The 18,922-nt window shown below is 41.2% G+C and overlaps 3 protein-coding genes across 5 annotated transcripts; 2 read left to right on the top strand and 1 right to left on the bottom strand.

Moving 5' to 3' along the window:
* The first annotated feature begins 110 nt into the window (after positions 1 to 110).
* Positions 111 to 6,974, top strand: LOC106586525 (protein FAM83B). The gene is made up of 5 exons (XM_045706568.1): positions 111 to 325; positions 685 to 1,191; positions 2,255 to 2,419; positions 3,678 to 3,802; positions 4,032 to 6,974. The coding sequence occupies exons 2-5, from the start codon at positions 739 to 741 to the stop codon at positions 6,283 to 6,285; spliced, it is 2,997 nt and encodes a 998-aa protein (XP_045562524.1). The 5' UTR covers positions 111 to 325; positions 685 to 738; the 3' UTR covers positions 6,286 to 6,974.
* On the bottom strand, positions 6,917 to 10,117 carry LOC106587556 (lengsin). 3 transcript variants are annotated; one of them, XM_014176062.2, is made up of 4 exons: positions 9,863 to 10,117; positions 8,736 to 9,438; positions 8,431 to 8,594; positions 6,917 to 8,267 (listed from the first exon to the last, which is right to left on the bottom strand). In XM_014176062.2, the coding sequence occupies exons 1-4, from the start codon at positions 9,905 to 9,907 to the stop codon at positions 7,053 to 7,055; spliced, it is 2,127 nt and encodes a 708-aa protein (XP_014031537.1). In that variant the 5' UTR covers positions 9,908 to 10,117; the 3' UTR covers positions 6,917 to 7,052. The 3 variants fall into 3 exon arrangements, with proteins under 3 accessions (XP_014031537.1, XP_014031545.1, XP_014031555.1); XM_014176070.2 differs by having other exon boundaries at positions 10,020 to 10,077; XM_014176080.2 differs by lacking the exon at positions 9,863 to 10,117 and adding an exon at positions 9,713 to 9,862.
* A 3,826-nt stretch (positions 10,118 to 13,943) lies between these two features.
* On the top strand, positions 13,944 to 18,164 carry ptp4a1 (protein tyrosine phosphatase 4A1). The gene is made up of 6 exons (XM_014176129.2): positions 13,944 to 14,163; positions 15,289 to 15,890; positions 16,109 to 16,201; positions 16,326 to 16,456; positions 16,696 to 16,770; positions 17,069 to 18,164. The coding sequence occupies exons 2-6, from the start codon at positions 15,786 to 15,788 to the stop codon at positions 17,184 to 17,186; spliced, it is 522 nt and encodes a 173-aa protein (XP_014031604.1). The 5' UTR covers positions 13,944 to 14,163; positions 15,289 to 15,785; the 3' UTR covers positions 17,187 to 18,164.
* The last annotated feature ends 758 nt before the right edge of the window (positions 18,165 to 18,922 follow it).

Raw genomic sequence — 18,922 nt, 5'->3', positions numbered from 1 at the left:
TACTACTGTGTTTCCTTTCACCCAAACAAGATACTACTAGCCTGACTTCCAAACCTCTGAAAGGTGAGGGAGGGACTCAAGTGATGTGTTTTGTCAAAGTGGTGAATGGGGTGAAGATTGCAGTAGGTTTGATCTATTAACATAAAAAAACTCAAATCCACACCCATCATTGACTGCTCACTTTTTTATTTGAGTCATTCGACCGCGGTGCCGGTCAGGGTTGACTTGCTGGCTGTGATTCACAATGTTCAACTTACTGGACAATTTAACACATTCAATGGGATTTTAAAAGCTGAAAGAGCTGGCTCTCATTGCTGACCATGAAGTAAGTCTAGTTTGTTGACATTATGACATTCAATTGAGTGCAAGGCCTCTTTTCTGTCTTTCTCCCCTGAAATTTTCAGAAAGATTTGAAAATATCCTTTGTGGTGTACTGTCTGTACTTGAATTTCCACACAGGTGGAGTGTATTTTCTACAAATGTACTGAATGAAGAATGTCTACACAAACATGGTAAAATCAAACAGTTATTGGAAGTTTCACGTGTTAGTTTGTGAGTCAACTGTTTCACTTAAATGGGTTTGGCATTAGGTTGTGGCATTATACACAGTGAAGATGAAAATAGTACAAGTCACAATTTAATCAGTTCTGTCATAACGCATAATATATTGTATATTTTTTTAAGGTAATAACCCCATTCTACATAAATCAGAGATCCTCTCAGGGGGAAATCGTACAAATGGAATCCAAGCTCTCCTGTCTGTTGTCATTCAAAGAAGACATGATTCCAGCGGAATACATTCAGCCACACTACAAGGAATCCTACCGGCTTGCCATCTACGCTCTGGTCAGTGGGGGTAACGATGCCTACCAGGAGTACCTCAAAGCCGAACAACTCAGTGACTTTCTCTCTGAAGAGGAGGTCATCTTCATTTTGGACAATGCAGAGTTGCCAGTCCCGGAGGATGAGGATTATGAAGCAGGGAAACGTGAAAGTGTAGAAAATGTCATAGCTCCCTCGACTTACTTCCCCACTGAGTCAGATGAGGAGGTTCCTGACCTTGACCTCGGCTGGCCAGAGTTCACCAATGAGAACGTGGAGACAAACATCAGCCTGCTTTTCCACCCTCCCAGACACAACACACCGACTATCAAAGAGATGATACGTAAACAAATCCAAGATGCAAGACAGGTAACGAAGCACAATAATATAATTTCCCATCAATAATTTGCAGTGTCTGATATTTACTGTTATGGTGTGTACAAATTCACATTCCCAGTTTGAATTGTCTTTCTCACAGAGTAGCATTTCCCACAGGTGCACATGTTGAGAAAAAATGAATGTTCAGTTAAATGTCTGTGGCATATCAACCACCTAAGCCTGTCTCAACTTGAACCGGTTTCAACGTAGGCCTACTGAAATGTTAGCTTCACATGTCATGGTTGCTTGCCAGACTTATTGTGTTCTGAAAGGTTTCCACTTATCATCCTTACAATTGGATATGTAATTCCAGAAGGTTAAAAAAGGGTGCGTGCGGATAACAAAAGTCAGTGTTACTTCTCAAAACAGTACATACTGTGCTGTACACTTTTGAATACCACAATTACTCAATGTTGAGGAAGCTACACTGAAAATATAGTTTACCAAGCTACCAATTACTTCACACTGGAAGAAGTTAAGCTACACTGAAGCAATCCTTAAGAAAAATATAGTTACTTATGTAAAGTTACTTTGAAAAAGTAGTTCACTACTTTGTGAAAAATGATCATATATAAATCTGAAATGTCATTGACCCAAAATTGCAAGAACAGATTGCTCTGGAGTCAGATGTATAATTTAGCCTATTATTAAACACAAAAAGTGAGAATAAGGCACACGAAAAGTGTTTTGTGAGAATTAGGCAGGTCTGATGCAGAAAAAGAAATGAAATTCTTGCCTACTTCACCCATGTTTTATTTTAGAAAAAAAGTAGTGTGTAGTTCCAGCAGGTACCTACACCACTACATTGCAAAACAAGTAATAAACTACTGAAAATATTAGAATTTAGTTCAACTACCTCCAAGCTACTGAAAAAATGTAATTCAATTACTAGTTGAACTACATGTAGTTCACTACTCCCCAACACAGCAATTACTAGAGAGAAAAAGACGAGGCACCGTTTCAGATTTAGTGACCAAGTTCTGAGACTTCTACTTTCAATAAACCTCTGCTGTTCACACAACTGATAATGAAGCGTCATTCCTTTTTATTCTAGGTTATTGCTATAGCGATGGATGTCTTCACTGACGTTGATATTTTGAAGGAGATTGTCAATGCGACTACTAGGGGAGTGATGGTCTACATACTTCTTGATGACTTCCAATTCAAAAGCTTTCTGAATATGGCTGAGAGCGCAGGTGTCCAAATCCAAGATCTCAAGGTAAGGAATTATATTTGAAATACTTCGCAAAATGTCAATGAACTATAACAAAAACTTCTGCTTCGTCCAATGAATACCACCATTTTTCTACATATAATTTGTGTATTCCATTACACTGTGTGTATAAAAAAATAGGAAGACCTTCCTAATATTGAATTGCACACGCTTTTGCCCTCAGAACAGCCTCAATTAGTCAGGGCATGGACTCTACAAGGTGTCGAAAGCGTACCACAAGGATGTTGGCCCACGTTGACTCCAATGCTTCCCACAGTTAAAGTCAAGTTGGCTGTATGTCCTTTGGGTGGTGTACCATTCTTGATACGTATGGGAAGTGGTTGAGCTCAAAAAATACAGCAGCACTGCAGTTCTTGACACACTTAAACTGGTGCGCCTGGCAACTACTACCATACCCTTTTCAAAGGCACTTAAATAGTTTGTCTTGCCTATTCATCCTCTGAATGGCACACATACAGTACACAATCAATGTCTCAATTGTCCCAAAGCTTAAAATCCTTCTTTAACCTGTCTCCTCCCCTTCAGTCTACACTGATTGAAGTGGATTTAACAAGTGACATCAATAAGGGATCATAGCTTTCAACTGGATTCACCTGGTCAGTCTATGTCATGGAAAGGGCAGGCGTTCCTAATATTTTGTACACTCAGTGTATATTCACAAAGGAATTGTAAGAGCTTAAAGTCCTGATTAAATTGTATTTATTTTATCAGGGCATCATACTGAGACCAAGGTCTCTTTAAATGCATAGCAGGAGTTTGTCAGTGGCATGACCTTTTAACTATTGGCAGGAGTCTTCGCGGATTAGCTATGACATTTGCTCCACACCCTTGGTGGAAATGCAGTAGTCATTTACCGGTATGTCTATTTCCCCTGAAGCATCATCAGTGTATTAACATGCTGGATATCATCAGCAGGTTTATTTCATGAAGTTTATAGTGCAGTGCCAGGCTTGTTCCTGTTACGCAGTGTCTTTACCCTTTGTCTCAATTGGATAGATCGAGAACTTGTTTTTGAGAAAAAACTAAGTTTCCCAATAAAAGATTAAATGTGTTTGATATCTGGCTGTAAAGCTTAATCATTCCAAACCAATTTTCTGGTTGGCCTCCTGTCAATGGTTTTGGGGATGGTTGTCACAAGTTTCTTAAGGTTAGAGTTGTAGTAGTGGTGTGTGTGTGTGTGTGTGTGTGTGTGTGCGAAAAATAAATGGTGAGAGATTTATCTCTGTTCTTCTGTTTTGTTCAGAACCTGCGAGTTCGGACAGTGAAAGGACAGCAGTACATGTGTCGATCTGGAGCAAAGTTCCATGGATCTTTGGAGCAGAGGTTTCTATTGGTGGACTGCAAAACAGTGTTGTACGGCACATACAGGTATGTCTAACCCAGTACAACCAACTATGTCCCCTATATTGCATTTAAAACGTAAATCTGTTCCCAAACTCTTCCTTATACTTGTTAAATACAGTATGTTAAATATAGTATTATACATTATATAGCATACTAACATTTTCTAAAGTATTAATGGAGTTTTATATATAACTAACAGGATGACTGCATTTATTTATTATAACACCTTTCTTTTGATCTCCCTTTTCTCCAGCTTCATGTGGTCCTATGAAAAGATCAACCTCAGCATGGTCCTGGTGGTCACAGGGCAGCTGGTGGGCTCCTACGACGAGGAGTTCAGACGTCTGTTCGCCCGATCCACTCTTCCCGCCACTCTCTCTCAGGAGAGAGACTTCCGGAAAGAGCCGGCAACGTCCACATACGACCCTTATTCGGGTCGTCTCTTCGAGAGCAGACTCTCTCTCGACCAGATTCACATGAGATCCCGTGGGAGACAGCTTGGCTTGATGAGCTCTACCGGTCAACAGAAGGACGATCGATACAACAATGGACAGATGGTCAAAAGAGGACTGAGCTTTCAGGACAGACTGAATCAATCTCACTGCACCGATATGGGGAAACTTGTGAGGGGACACAGCTACGCTGGAGAGCTGCCGCGGAGAGGGAATTCCACAACTCAATTGAGGAACGTAAGAGATGAAGTTGGCGGCGCTCACGGTGCCCCTGAGAGAGGCAAACGCAGCGAGGATCTACTGTTTCCAGGCAGGATGAATCATTACACGCAGAAGAGGTATGGCATTGACCAACAGCACCTACTCCCTTATAGCAGTGAGAATTCTCTTAGCAAGTGGAAAATCGACTCGTACCTCAATAACAGTGATGCGACCCTAGGGGAGCCAGTTGAGAATCTGCATCTGCCTGACAGTACTCAGAACCCAAACACATCATCCCGGATGAGAACATCAGTCCTCTTCAACAGCCGTCTGGCAGAGCAGTCTGAAACTCCTAACTATATGTCTGAGCACTCTGTGACATCTCCACAAGGCAGTCTATGGATGCTATCTCCACAGGGCAGTCTAAGAGTGACATCTCCACAGAGCAGTCTAGGTGGCCTAAGCAACTTCCAAACCCAACTGACCCCTGCTAGATTGAGGGAGAGTCAGACGAGATTGGAAGAGATCAGACGGAATAGGCTCAGTTTAAATGAGTATGAGGAACCTGTCAGCAACTTAAGGCCAGGACAGAGCCAGGATTCTCTCCGGCTGTCTATTTTCTCTACTCTCGAAAGAGCTAAAGGAAGGTCGTCAGAGAGAGGCCTGGATAAAAGGCACAGTGCGGCAGAGCTAGCAGACAGCTCAGAACACAGTTCTAATCAAGGACCATCTAGCTGTAGAGAGGAACTCACCCCAACAGGTCAACAGGAAGAGGAAAACAGAATTGAAGACCAAAAATATAAACTAACCAATTTTAGTGATGCACAAAGGTCTGTCTCACAATACGATATCACGACCAAGACAGAGAGGAATCCTCTTGATGACTGGCAAGAGCCTCTCTCCAGGACGATGTCGGCAGCCCAACTGGGAATACAACTAAAGGAACCTTTGCTCAAGCCTTCCAACTTCAGACCAACTGGACTTAATGTGGAGAGCTCTAAAGCGCTAACATCTTTGATTGGAATACCAGAGGAGAAGGAGGGCCCCTCCAGGAAGAGTCATGGCTCCACTGACCAGCTAGCCAACAGCTCTGACTTGGTGCTCTCCGCAGACAAAGAGGAAACATGCCAAAGTGTGAATCCATTGAAACCCAGAACTTCTGTGAAATCAATAATGAATATGGTGCATGCCAATGTTTCAGTGGAGAAAATAGTGGAGAAAACGTCACACAAGGAAGAAGGAGCAGAACTCCAAAGGCAGAATTCATTCAGATCCACAATTCAAAGGATAGGTTCAGTAAGATCAAAGCATTTAGTGCAGGCTGACATTTCAGCAGGGCAGAGAACCATCTCAGATCCTCCTGGAAAACCATCAGCTGTGCGACTTACTACATCACCCAAAGGTCATTCTCCAAGCCCTTCCAGGTCATCACACATTGCGGCTGGCACTGAAACCGAAAAGGAACAACAACAAAATTCTCTCAGCCCAGCAGGTAAATCCTCATCTCCTGGGTTAACTACTAGCTGGGTTAGAAGGAGCTTTAGAAAGAAATGTGAATCGGACCAGGACTCCCTGACCTCCACAAACACTGTGAGTCAAGCATCAATTAATTCAGACACCGGGCGGAAACGAGCATATAGCCGGTTTGAGAGTTTTGTTTCATTTGACAACAAGCCTTCTGATAAACCGACAACAACTACTACAAACAGATATGATTCAGACAAACACAGGAGTTTGTTTGTGAGACATCCCTCTATTAGTTCCATGCACAGCTATCAGACTGAAACTACGCCTAATGAAAATAAGCTTGGCCGATTCATACAACGGGTGGGGAATCTCATCAGCAAGAAGTGAAAGGGTAAATGTTGTCTACGATCAAGGCAATAACAGCACTGTTCTATGACAGGGTTTGTATTGTAAATTAGACTGTTAAGTCTTTAGGGAATTTGCATGTATTTTTTTGCACTGGTTATGGGATACATTTTATTGTAAAAATTGTTATATATTGGAATGTTCTAATATGGCAAGTGTGCTAATTCTGATAAAGCAATATAATTTTGATTCCTTACTTGTGAAATGGTCAGTTAGATTGTCCCTTAGTTGTCAATTGAATACCCCAAATGTGAGTATATTACTGTCCTTTGTTTTGAGTTCATAGTAGACATTTCGTTTTAAAAGTGCATACATGCATATGAAAATAATTGCTTCAATATAAGGTACCCTGTGTTGTGTGTTCAGCTAGAAATGTAAAATAAGTTTCAATGAGTATTCAGTGTGAAGTGGCCAGTTTCCTTTCATACATTTTCCCATCGCACTGTAATAGGTTGAGAATGTTATTTATGTTTGTGTACCATACTGACAGCTATCTACTGTAAGGCATCATAATTCAAGACCCAAACCCCAGATGTTTCCTATTCTCTTTTTTAAGAAATCTGATTAAATGTGATAATTCATTTTCAATTCATTTGGGCCCTGCAAACAGATGTTGATATTTCAATCATGTTTTTATTGTTTTCTGTCAAATATGGAATAAAAAAAGAAATATATTGAAAGAAAGCATTGTGTGAATTCGATCAATCCATTTGTTTAACAGGAATCCGACGGTACAATATTGAGTACTTCTATATGAAATATTCCAGACATTTGTTCCTCTCTGCATCCAATTCTTCAGTCTCAATCTCAAATTGCTTCAGAGCAATAAAATACTGCACAAATGGTTCTCCCAGCGCTCCGCGAATCACATGGTCTTCGCTCAAAGCCACCAGAGCATCTTCCAGCTTCACAGGGATGGAAAACTGCTGTTTCCCCAGCTGGGTGTGGGTGGAGGCCCTGGTCAGACCCGTCTCAGCCGCCAGGTTGCGTTTGATACCGTCCAGTCCTGCCGCCACAGTGGCCGCCAGCACCACGTATGGGTTAGCCATGGCCGAGCCCAGCTTGTTGTCGATATGCATCTCCCGCCCACCGTGGCATTTTACATTGAAGGCGCTGCTGTTGTCATTGTAGCCGTAGGTGGCGTAGAGCATGTTGTGCTTGGGGTCTTTAACCTTCTTGGCGATGTGGCTGCGGCAGCCCAGCCCAGGGGAGAGCAGGCAGCTCAGGGCAGCCGAGTGGCTCAGGAGCCCCGCAAGCCACTTCCTGCCAATCTCCGACAGCTCCCCTCCGCCGTGGTCCCCGGTGTGGAAGAGACTACGACGGCCGTTGGCGTCCCAGAGAGAGTGGGAAAGCACCCCGGCATTGTACAGGCTGTCGTCGGTGAAGAAGCTGGCGATGTAGCTGTGTTTCCTCGCCATCTCTTTGATGCCGGTACGAAACGTGAAGGCAGTGTCGGCGGCCGCGATGCCAAACTCCGGCCTCAGGTTGATCTCCATCTGGCCGGGCACCATAGCTGAGGCTAAACTGTCCACGTCGGCCCCCATGCAGTACATCCCATTCACCAGCTGCTGGAAGAAGGGCAGGTCGTGGTTGCTGGCCAGGGTGGTGGCAGGGAACAGAATGGTCTTGGGGCCCACCCTGTCTGGCGCGCCCAGGACACAGCACTCGTAGGTGAAGGAGGAGTACAGGGAGAAACCCATGCTCTGGAGCTGCCCCATCAGCTGCTTGGCAATGAGGCGGGGTGCGGTGCGCAGGGGGCTGCCGGTTATCATGCAGGGGTCACAGATGACCCGGGCCGTCTGCTCTGCCCAGGGCAGCACCCTGAAGGTCGACAGGTCTGGGATAAGCAGCACGTCGCTGCTGAAGTTGGCAGGGTTGTTGGCGTGGTCCACCTCACAGCTCTTAGGGCTCAGGGTCAGCTCTAGGTAGCTTCTTGGCATCGGCACCCCGTATACTGCTTTCTCCTGTAAAGATAAAACAAACTTTACATCATGGGACTTTTCCTATAGGCAAGCATAACCATTGAGCAACCATTTAAACAAATAGCATTATAACAGTGTGGGTTTTCTCAATACACTATAGTTAGTATGTTTCAGGATGTTTGTGTACTGTGTGTGAGATGATTACATGGAAGAAGCGGACTGGCACTGTCTTAGACCTGGACACCCCATGGAGATCCGTGGCCTCGAAGCGGACAAAGTTGATATTCTCCCGGACAATCTGCTGCTTGATGTGCTCCATGGCTGAGAAGCTCTGAGTCCCAGACTTATCCATGTTGTCTTTACTGTTATCTATGAGAAAAAGAGCCAAAAGCAACTATCATGTCTGTAAAAAAAGATGTTTGCCTGTGATGGAACTACTGTATTAGCTACAAGTTTATAAAAAATTTAAATAAAAGCTTTTTGATAAAACTAATCCCAAACCAGACTAACCTGTTTGTGAGTTCCAGGTCTCTCCACAGTTGGCACTACTGTTCTCGAAGGTGGACGACCGAACTCCAGATTGCCTGTTTGCTCCAGTCAGATCGGACGAGTCCATACCGGAGCCAAGCTGGAGGGAGCTGCTGTCCCTGGACCTGGTGGACACCCTCCTGGAAGCATCAGAGTGGGGCTTGAAAGTGGTGAAGGAGGACTGGGACTCTGGACGTCCATCTCCCCTGTTGGTCCCATGCAGGTTGGTCCCATGCAGGTAGGTATAAGGGGCTGGGCTTCCAGGACGCCTCCCCTCCTCCTTCCCCCGGGCACCAAGCATGGAACTATCCTTCAGGATACTCTTCAACTCATCCATGGTCTGTCTGGAGACCCCCACGTCTCTGTTGGACGCCCTTTGGCTGTAGGTGCAACCCTCTCTGGACCACTCCACCCTGGAGGGGGGGCCCTCATCCTGCCTGGGCCGGTCCCTCTCTGGAGACCCAGAGGGCCTGTGGGAGTGGGTAGAGGGGCTGATAGAGATGATGGTGGGGTTGTTTTCTGAGGGTCTGGGGCTGCTCACGTAGTCGGAGTGGTGGACTATGGACGGCCCCCCTCTGTCCCAGTCCACTGGGGCCACGTGTTTCCCACTCACCTTCACTCCCTTCTTCTTGCCCAGGCTCATTCCACTGCCATCTACCTGGTCTCTGAGCTTACTTGAGCCCTCCTGGAAACACCACCCAACCACCAAAAATATACAGTATTTTAAGTACTTTTTAAAATATATTTATTATATAGTTATTAATAAACATATATATTTATGAAATATATATATATATATATATATATATATATATATATATATATATAAGTATTAAAATGTATATATATATATATTTATACATTTTAATACTTACAACAAATAGATTACAATTAAATTAACAATGCATTTGTTACACCATATTAAAACAAAAGGAATGGAAAAGGAACACTTTTTTTACCATTTTCTTTTTCAATAGTGATGTTCTTTAAGATTATTCAATTCAGTTACCATTCATGAGCAAAAAAACAACAACAACGTTGTGTCCAAATCCAAAACACCATACTGGGATTTACAGGTCTAAAAAATATAAAAGAGCTAGAGATGTTACCTCGAGAACGAGATCCTCTGAGTCATGCATTCCTTTTATACTCATTTGTGAGTTTTGACCTGAGATTTGAGTGCCTTCATTTGAAACCAGAGCTATGCTCGCACATTTCTTTTATGGACAATTGGCACAATGGTGATGGATTGGAAAATTCTCTCACCACACCCATGAGCACTCCTGTTGGACACTGGTATCCACTGACAACTGGTAGAGACTGAAACACGTCTGCTTTCACCCCAGTGGCTATTAACATCGACAGTTCAATATCCCTCTTTGTGTCAATGCAAAGGGAGGTGGAGACAAAAACGAACAGCTCAGCTATTTTGTTTGTGCATCCAATCATAACACTCAGGCAGTTTCTAGAAAGATGCATTTCGTTCAAAAGTACTTTTTCTAGAATAATGAGAAACATTAACATATTTTTCAGGCATCTACAATAGATGTTGTAACTCTAACTTTTTGCTGATATAAACTCTTTGATGGTAAAGAACTAGGCTACTGGCTGTATGAAATAAAACTAGATTTGATATGGCTTCACAAAACCTTTATATCAAGACTGGGACCAAATATGTTATTTTTTCTATAATCATTTCTATAGTGAGATTAATTTATATTTAGATTAACTTGCGCAACATTGGCATAGGACCTAGATTGAATTTAGTGCTCATCCAAGACACTGTAACAACTTGATAACAACTTAATTACAATATTATTAAGAACAACTATGCTACTATATTATATCCTAAAATACTTTTTACTGAAATACCTAATAAGATAAATGTTTTAGTAATATAGACTGCAGTACAGTATAGCCTAGCTTTAGCCTACTTATAAATACCTACAAAATAGTGCATTTTACCTGCTAAGATGTGTGCATTATGATGTGAAGAATTCCGGTCACTCAACTTTTGAAAGAATAGCCTATTTGTTGCCACATAGGCCTAATGATGGTTGTCACTAGCTTCTATGAGAAGGACGCTATCCCAGCCCACAAATCGGATGTGGGCATTCCTGCATCTGCAGGAAACCCTCTTTATACTTCTATTCGTCAATTTTTAAACTATAGTCTCAGTCGGTATTCAAGTAATAATAAGGAATTCCCCTCGACCACGCTCACAAATTGAGAAAAAACAACATTATTTCCTATTGACCCCCATTGTAAAAGAGGCAACTTCCCCCCCCAAAAATGCACTGTCATGTTAACAAGCAACATATCTCAAAAACAGGAAATTTCAAAGTAAAATGGACAATATGGAATGGACAATCACAACTGTTGTCCTGGAGTTCCACCCCATTGTCATGATCTGTCACGTCCTGACTAGAAAAAGGGGTTATTTGTCATTGTAGTTTGGTCAGGGCGTGGCAGGGGGGTGTTTGTTTTGTGTGGTTCGGTGTTTTTGGTTTATGTTCTATATTTTCTATTTCTATGTGTTTATCTAGCTTTTCTATTTCTATGTTAGTTTTGGCAATGACCTCCAATTAGAGGCAGCTGGTTGTTGTTGTCTCTAATTGGAGGCCATATTTAGTTGTTTGTTTCACTTGTGTTTGTGGGTGGTTGTTTCTAGTATAGTCTGTGCACCTTACTGGACTGTTGTCGTCGTTGTTTTGTTTAAGTGTTTTTCTTTAATAAAGTAAAGAAGATGATCACTATACCCGCTGCGCCTTGGTCCAATCCTTACGACGCCCATGACATGATCAGAGGTTTCAAGTTTGTATCCGTAAATTGTCCGGACCGGACGTCTTTTTTTGGTGTTTTACAAACGGGAGGCTTACCACATAGATGAGCGTACATAAAATTTGATTTCTGGCAACACTGTAGGCTAAACCTCAGTAAGCTTGGACTGACGCTGATGCCTTTTGGAAGTTTTTTTGGTGCAGTCCGAACCGGCCTTGATTTCCATATCCACGGACATTGGTTTTTGGTCCGGTCTGAATCAAATCTGAACCAATCATAGGCGTCTATGTTTGGTTCAGATTTGGTGCGGTCAAGACCGACCTTGATTTCAACGTCTACGGATGCCACTCGGCGCTTGGGCCGGTCCAGACTGGACAAAATCTGAAGCAAATTTGGTCTGGACCAGACCAAGCGCCGAGTGGCGCAGCGGTCTAAGGCACTGCATCTCAGTGCTTGAAGTGTCACTACAGACACCCTGGTTTGAATCCAGGCTGTATCACAACTGGCCGTGATTGGGAGTTATATAGGACCCAGCGTCATCTGGGTTTGGCCGGTGTAGGCAGTCATTGTAAATAAGAATTTGTTCTTAACGGACTTGCCTGGTTAAATAAAATAAATATTTTCAACTTTCATTTAGAACCAAACATGAGGCTGATTTCAACGTCGGGAAAATACATATTTTCAATGTCTGGAAAATAAGTATTTTCAACATCTAGAAAATGTTTTTTTTTCAACTTTCATTCAGAACTGAAATACGTATTTTTTCAACGTCTGCAAAAGATGCCTTTTCAACGTCCTAGAAAATATGTTTTTTCAATGTACAGCAAATATGTATTTTCACCTCTCATTAAGAACCTAAATTAAACCAAACCTTAACGTCTGGAAAATACATATTTTACACGTCTTTTCAACATAATTTTGCTTAGATGGGCCTATTTTAAAAATGTTTTAGGGGGTCTCTTCGTAACATATTGTAAGTTTCACAAATTCGTAACATATCATACGAATTGTAATTCGTAACATATCACACTAAATGGATGATGGACATCCACAAATTAATACATACAGTGGGGCAAAAAAGTATTTAGTCAGCCACCAATTGTGCAAGTTCTCCCACTTAAAAAGATGAGAGAGGCCTGTAATTTTCATCATAGGTACACGTCAACTATGACAGACAAAGTGAGAAAAATAATCCAGAAAATCACATTGTAGGATTTTTTATGAATTTATTTGCAAATTATGGTGGAAAATAAGTCAATCAGAATGAGTTTTTCCCCACAAAAGGGCTTTATTACAGACAGAAATACTCCTCAGTTTCATCAGGTGTCACCCGTCCAATGATCATGCTGTTTAATCAGCTTGTCGATATGCCATACCTCTCAGGTGGATGGATTATCTTGGCAAAGAGAAATGCTCACTAACAGGGATGCAAACAAATTTGTGCACAAAATTGGAGAGAAATAAGCTTTTTGTGCATATGGAACATTTCTGGGATCTTTTATTTCAGCTCATGAAACATGGGACCAACAATTTACATGTTGCGTTTATAATTTTGTTTAGTATATGTTTCCCCTTTCATCTGTGTCTGGTGTTAGCTAGTTACTGGCTAGCTAGGTCTTCAGCAAGCATTGAACAAAAGGGGCCAGGGTTGTTCAAAACTCTGACGCAGTTGTCAAGTCAAGACATCCGTCAGTGCTGCTGTGAACCGCATCACATGAGACATGCCAAATGGGATAATAAAAATAGATATCTTTGATGGAATATCAGTGTTGTTTCAATTTCAATGTTGTTGCTTTGTGTATCACCAAATTTGCTTGAGATGATTTTACTTGCTTGACATAGGTCACGTGTGGCTCAGTTGGTAGAGCATGGTGTTTGCAATACCAGGGTTGTGGGTTCAATTCCCATGGGGGACCAGTATGGAAGAAAAAAAAATGTATGAAATGTATGCATTCACTACTGTAAGTCGCTCTGGATAAGATTGTCTGCTAAATGCCTAAAATGTAAAATGTATAGGCATTTCAAAGAGCTGTCAGTCAAGGCGAGCTCATGAATTAAATCCACCCCACTTAGCCTGCCTTTTCAAACTTCCTGGTAGTTAGCCTTGAGATAAAAAGTACTTTTCCTAGGCTGTCATTGAAAATAAGAATTTGTTCTTAACTGACTTGCCTAGTTAAATAAAGGTAAAATAAAAATAAAAATAAATCCCTTAAATCCTTAAATTAAGACCAAAAAGCAACAACAAAAATTGCTTATTTTGACTTTGTGGCTGTGAAAGCTAGTGGAAACCCTAAATGATAAGCACTTTATAGTCAATAATCAGGAATCCTTATTAAGTATTCAAACAGAGATGAATAAAACTGAATAGTTGGCTTCTTTTGCGCAGGATTACAACTTGATCCCTGAGAACAGGACCAGTTTGTAGGCTTTCTAGGGTGGGGTTTCAAGAGAGCTCGAGCTCTGAATAGTGATTGGCCATTTGCCTTGCGTCGTACTAGTCGAGTAGACGCCGACTCCGCACGGAGGAATTGCCTTGACTGTATGGTGCAAAACCATTTAATATATTTACTTGTTTTTAGGGACCGGCTGTATGATTAAGCTACAATCTTCAATGAGTAAGCATATCCCAGTAAGTGTCAATTTTAATTTAGCAATATTTTGTTACATTGTAGCTAACTACTCGTGTTGTAATTCTGTATCAACTGGTCTTCAATTTTTTAAATGTTAAATCTCGGGCCTCTTCGACACATGCTTTGTTGTCTTTGTGAAATTGATACATCTGAGTTTTTCCTATGATTAACGGTATGTCAAAGGTGTATACGAAATTAAATGGGCTTTGCCGTTAGATTGCCATTTTATTCGAGTATAACGAGGTGGTGGGTTGCCTTTGTGGACCGCCTTTGAGATCCATTTTCGACGTAGCTATTACCGTCGTATAAAATGTACGCATTTTTCTTATTAACTTGTCAGCAATATCATTGACAGTTTCTATAATCATTCTTAGCTTAATTAACTCTAGTTTACTTAAACGAGGCGCTAAATACCTCACTATTCAACATTTCGTTTCTGTCTCAATGGGCATTTACAAGCGCTCGGCTATGAGGCCTCTATACCGGTGATGGCGCCGTCTGCCCTCACAAAGGACAGTTTATCGAAATCCTCTTTCATCATACTTATGTAAATTTCGGTTTGTTTGGGTTTTGTCGTTGGACTGACGTCTAGGTTTGACGTCATTGTGTTGTCTCTTAATTAAAGGTCCAATTTGGCTCTAATATTCAGAACAAAACATTATTTTACAGCCGGAGAATATCGGATTAGCTATCCATACTTCAAGCTTCTTAGACAGTATTTGGAGCACCAGCCAGAGAAAAACATATATGCAATGCTTAGGGCTTGTGGCAAAAAAATTGCTTTGCTGAAATTCTAACAAATCTTTCCTTCTGTCAACGAGGCATATAGTAGGCCTAATATGTAGATATTACTGCTTTTTGTATGCAATTATAAAGAAAAATAATATGTAGAGAGTTGAGCTGTGACCTACGCAGTCCTTAGTAAGCTACATCCATCCTTCACACATTGGCAGTCATGTTAGACCCATAAATTTAGACCTATGGTTAAACCAGATCTGGGCTGAACAAGAGCAGCAATTATGTGTTTCCATAACCTTCGCTTTTTAAAATTGTTTTAGCCATTTCCCCCTTGAGTTTAGAGGCCTTGTATCTTACTCCCTCCTCCTCCACCTCGTCTCTTGCAGCAGTTCTGTGGTGTTCTGGGTCACACATTTATGGAGTTTCTGAAGGGCAGTGGGGACTACTGCCAGGCACAGCACGCAGCTGCCTATGCAGACGAGTGAACAGCAGAACCCACCTCCTCTCCGAATACATTGGACCCACAGGAGGAGGATCTGAAACGTTGGCAGGATCAGGACACCTCCTAACCTACCAGCAGAACGAGCCTGGATGGGGTAACTCTACCTGCTGCACACTGCCCTCGTTGGCTTCTGCCTGGTCAGAATCAAGGGGGAACCTGTCTTGTTTTCCCAAAGGAGAAGGGGTTTGATTTTGGTTGTCCACACCCTTTTTTCTGCCAAATCCGACCTCCTTTCGCCCCATAGCCTTCTTTAGCCCACTGGTCACGGTGTATTTTTATTGCGGGAATATAGTTTGACATTTTGTTGATATTCCCTCTCCCTCTAAATAAGTGTTTTCGTTAGATTGTTTTGTGGAAGATCTCGTTTTTCCGTCTGTCACCATGGCACGTATGAACCGACCTGCCCCTGTGGAGATCACCTACAAAAACATGAGGTTCCTCATTACCCACAATCCAACCAATGCCACTTTGAATAAATTCATTGAGGTGAGCCCTCACATCATTAACACAGTGACGATATCAGAAATTAATTTTGTTATAAAACGTAATGAATGTTCTGGATTCTCATTCTCATAGGTAGTCCCTCTCTTCCATAGTATAAAGGGTCTGTTTAGAAAATATAAATGTTTTCCCTGTGTAGTATGTCAAATGTACAATGGCATATGTTGCAGATCATATGAAAATAAAAGTACATTCTTCTACAGGAACTGAAGAAGTATGGAGTGACCACCGTTGTGAGAGTATGTGAGGCCACCTATGATTCCACCTTGGTGGGGAAAGAGGGAATACAGGTTCTGGTAAGCTTCAACATCACTGTTTACATCTCCAATGCAGTACTCATTTACTACTATGTTACTACCGTCTTTGTTTTGGTTTCTGAGAAAGAGGGCAGATGAACTGATTTCCCTCCTCCACCAATAGGATTGGGCATTTGATGATGGTGCTCCTCCCTCGAACCAGATTGTTGATGATTGGTTGAACCTCCTGAAGACGAAGTTTAGGGAGGAGCCTGGTTGCTGCATTGCTGTCCACTGTGTAGCTGGCCTGGGGAGGTAAACTAGTGTTCTTATTTCCCCTCTTAGTATAGAAACATTTATAATCATGTAACAAGCATTTTAAAACATGTAATAAGTATTTATATTCAGAATTGTGTTAGATTGATGATGCTAGTTCTTTGGTAAGAATGCCAAAACACAATTAGCCATAATACACAATATTAAAAAGTCCCATAGTACCCTAACTGCCTTTGTCAATGCCTTTACCAATGTGTTTTTTTGTGTTTTACTCCTAGAGCCCCTGTCATGGTTGCCCTGGCTTTGATTGAATGTGGGATGAAATATGAAGATGCTGTCCAGTTCATCCGGCAGTAAGTCTGATGCAAATACACTTTCATGTAGATCTCTTTATACTGTAGCTGCAGCATCTTAAAATGGAGGCTAAAACGCATTTTTAAAAATAATCGGACTAAGCTGCAATTGAGAAGTTGAAAGTTGAAATTGCGTTATATGTGCCTTAACCCTTAGTACAGTGTAAGTACATTGTAACGGTGGGTTATCTTTCATTCAAAAAGGGAGGCTAGTCTATAAAACCCACTGTTTTGAATTAATATCACTGGCTTGTAATTTAGATGACGTGAGATGACAATGTATTTTCTCTCGTAACAGGAAGCGTCGCGGAGCGTTCAACAGCAAGCAGCTTTTCTACCTGGAGAAGTATCGTCCAAAGATGCGCCTGCGCTTCAAAGACTCCAACGGCCACCGCAACAACTGCTGCATCCAGTAGTAAAGCCAACTAACTCATAGTCCATGCCAACAATGCCCCTATAAAATACATTCATTTCTTTATCTTATCTACCTGGCAGGCTTGTTTTTTTCTTAGTAAATCCATTGTGTTAAAGTATTTCCACCGGAAATTCATTCTTAAATAATTCAAGTTTTCCCTTCTCAATTAAAAAATGTCAAGTGTCAAAAAAGAGGTTAGTTAGTGAACAAGTGACAGTGAGTGAGTGTTCTCTATGTGTGCCCTTGGAATTGGAAAGGAGGACAGCCAGTGAAGTAGTCTTGTGAACATCCAGATGTTGATTTATACAGCCCAAGGTTTTAATTGGCAAGGGTGCTTATTACTTTAAAAAAAATATTTTAAAAAGTACTGTAATGATGATTTAACATGAGTAGTTAGGTATCCCTTTAAATTTTATGATTCAGTTCGATACTGAATAGAAAGATGTATGCCTTCCTCCACATGGTTAAAACTTGAAATGCCTTACAATTAAAATGGAACAAAAAGGCAATCGAGTGGGTTTGTCATCCACTACATTAGAAAAGGTCTTTCTTTTTTTACTTGGAACAAAAGAATGTTGCCTTTGTCTTGTGCAGGACGTCTACACACTTAAGTCCTTTCAGTAACTATTTTTAATATGAAATGCTTAATTGTTGCAATATTTGTTTATTGAAAGTCTGGGACCTTTTTATTTTTTTATTTTCTCTTATCAAATCTTGTTGATTAATTACTGCCATGTCCGAAATGTGATTTGTGTTTTTCGCTTTGAAACTGGACTTCAACGTCTGCGATATTTTGTATGCCTTTTTATTTTGATGTGCGTAACTTAATACTTGGATACTTGATGATTTATGTATTTGAAAATGTGTATTATTAGGTTGGCTATTTATACTATCAATGGATGTGTGTTTTAGTACCGTGAGCAACAAATTGTAACTGTTCACCAACTTGTAAGAGTACATTAAAATGATACACTGAAAACTTGGTTTTGAATGGCATTTAATGCACTTTAATATCAGATTGTACTCCCATTAGTGAAGGCCTTTAATGCCTTACTTGTTTTACATTGGCCTTGTTTGGTTTAATGGATTGTCTCCCAGTGGGCTTGTTCTGCCTGTAGTACCAGCATTGGCACTAACAAAAAGTCAGATCTGTCTATGGGACTGCTGACTGGAACTATTGCAGAAAAAGAGGCAGATTACATACTGTTTCATAGAAGATCACAAGAAACCAATTCAGCTAATGAAAGAAATATGCTAGAATATTTCCAAAAAACATGACTAACTACAAAAATAAGCTGTGAGCAGTCATGGTAGAAGTTTTCCCATGGTAAACAGCTTTAAAATGATAACGTAAGTTTAATTCATTTAGTGACACATAACTTGCCGTAATTAAGGTATACTTAAGTGCCTATGGTTTAAATGAGAAGCGTGGGCTCAATTACAGGAGAGTCATTTATTGATTCAACCCTCCCCTACCTCGTTACATGTCCCTCAAGGCATACTTAACAATAATCTTCTGCATAGTAAAACTACAGTCTAATGCACAAAGACAAATGGCATTTTCAGCAAATGAATCAAATACTTTTATGGAGATATTTTGTTAAATGGCTGTTGGTAACACCCTAGATATGGTGACAGTCAAGCTTGCAAGTGTCCCCTTGTGGCTATATTTGTACCACAGGCCATCCAATGATTTGAGTCTGTAGAACTCTGCATGCCTTAGAAAATGTCTCTATA

The sequence above is a fragment of the Salmo salar genome, chromosome ssa02, assembly GCF_905237065.1.
Source record: "Salmo salar chromosome ssa02, Ssal_v3.1, whole genome shotgun sequence".
Classification (NCBI taxonomy): Eukaryota; Metazoa; Chordata; class Actinopteri; order Salmoniformes; family Salmonidae; genus Salmo; species Salmo salar.
The sequence above is the reverse complement of the archived record's forward strand: the minus strand, read 5'-3'. Positions and strand labels throughout refer to the sequence as shown.

Excerpts from the sequence above, each read along its gene's own strand:
- LOC106586525 (XM_045706568.1), top strand. The coding sequence starts at position 739 with ATGGAATCCAAGCTCTCCTGTCTGTTGTCATTCAAAGAAGACATGATT. Across the intron at positions 1,192-2,254 it reads AAATCCAAGATGCAAGACAG|GTTATTGCTATAGCGATGGA; the intron begins GTAACGAAGCAC and ends TTTTTATTCTAG. Across the intron at positions 3,803-4,031 it reads GTGTTGTACGGCACATACAG|CTTCATGTGGTCCTATGAAA; the intron begins GTATGTCTAACC and ends CCTTTTCTCCAG.
- LOC106587556 (XM_014176062.2), bottom strand. The coding sequence starts at position 9,907 with ATGAGTATAAAAGGAATGCATGACTCAGAGGATCTCGTTCTCGAG. Across the intron at positions 9,439-9,862 it reads CAGAGGATCTCGTTCTCGAG|GAGGGCTCAAGTAAGCTCAG; the intron begins GTAACATCTCTA and ends TGGTGTTTCCAG. Across the intron at positions 8,595-8,735 it reads GACCTGGAACTCACAAACAG|ATAACAGTAAAGACAACATG; the intron begins GTTAGTCTGGTT and ends TTTTTCTCATAG.
- ptp4a1 (XM_014176129.2), top strand. The coding sequence starts at position 15,786 with ATGGCACGTATGAACCGACCTGCCCCTGTGGAGATCACCTACAAAAAC. Across the intron at positions 15,891-16,108 it reads CTTTGAATAAATTCATTGAG|GAACTGAAGAAGTATGGAGT; the intron begins GTGAGCCCTCAC and ends ATTCTTCTACAG. Across the intron at positions 16,771-17,068 it reads GCTGTCCAGTTCATCCGGCA|GAAGCGTCGCGGAGCGTTCA; the intron begins GTAAGTCTGATG and ends CTCTCGTAACAG.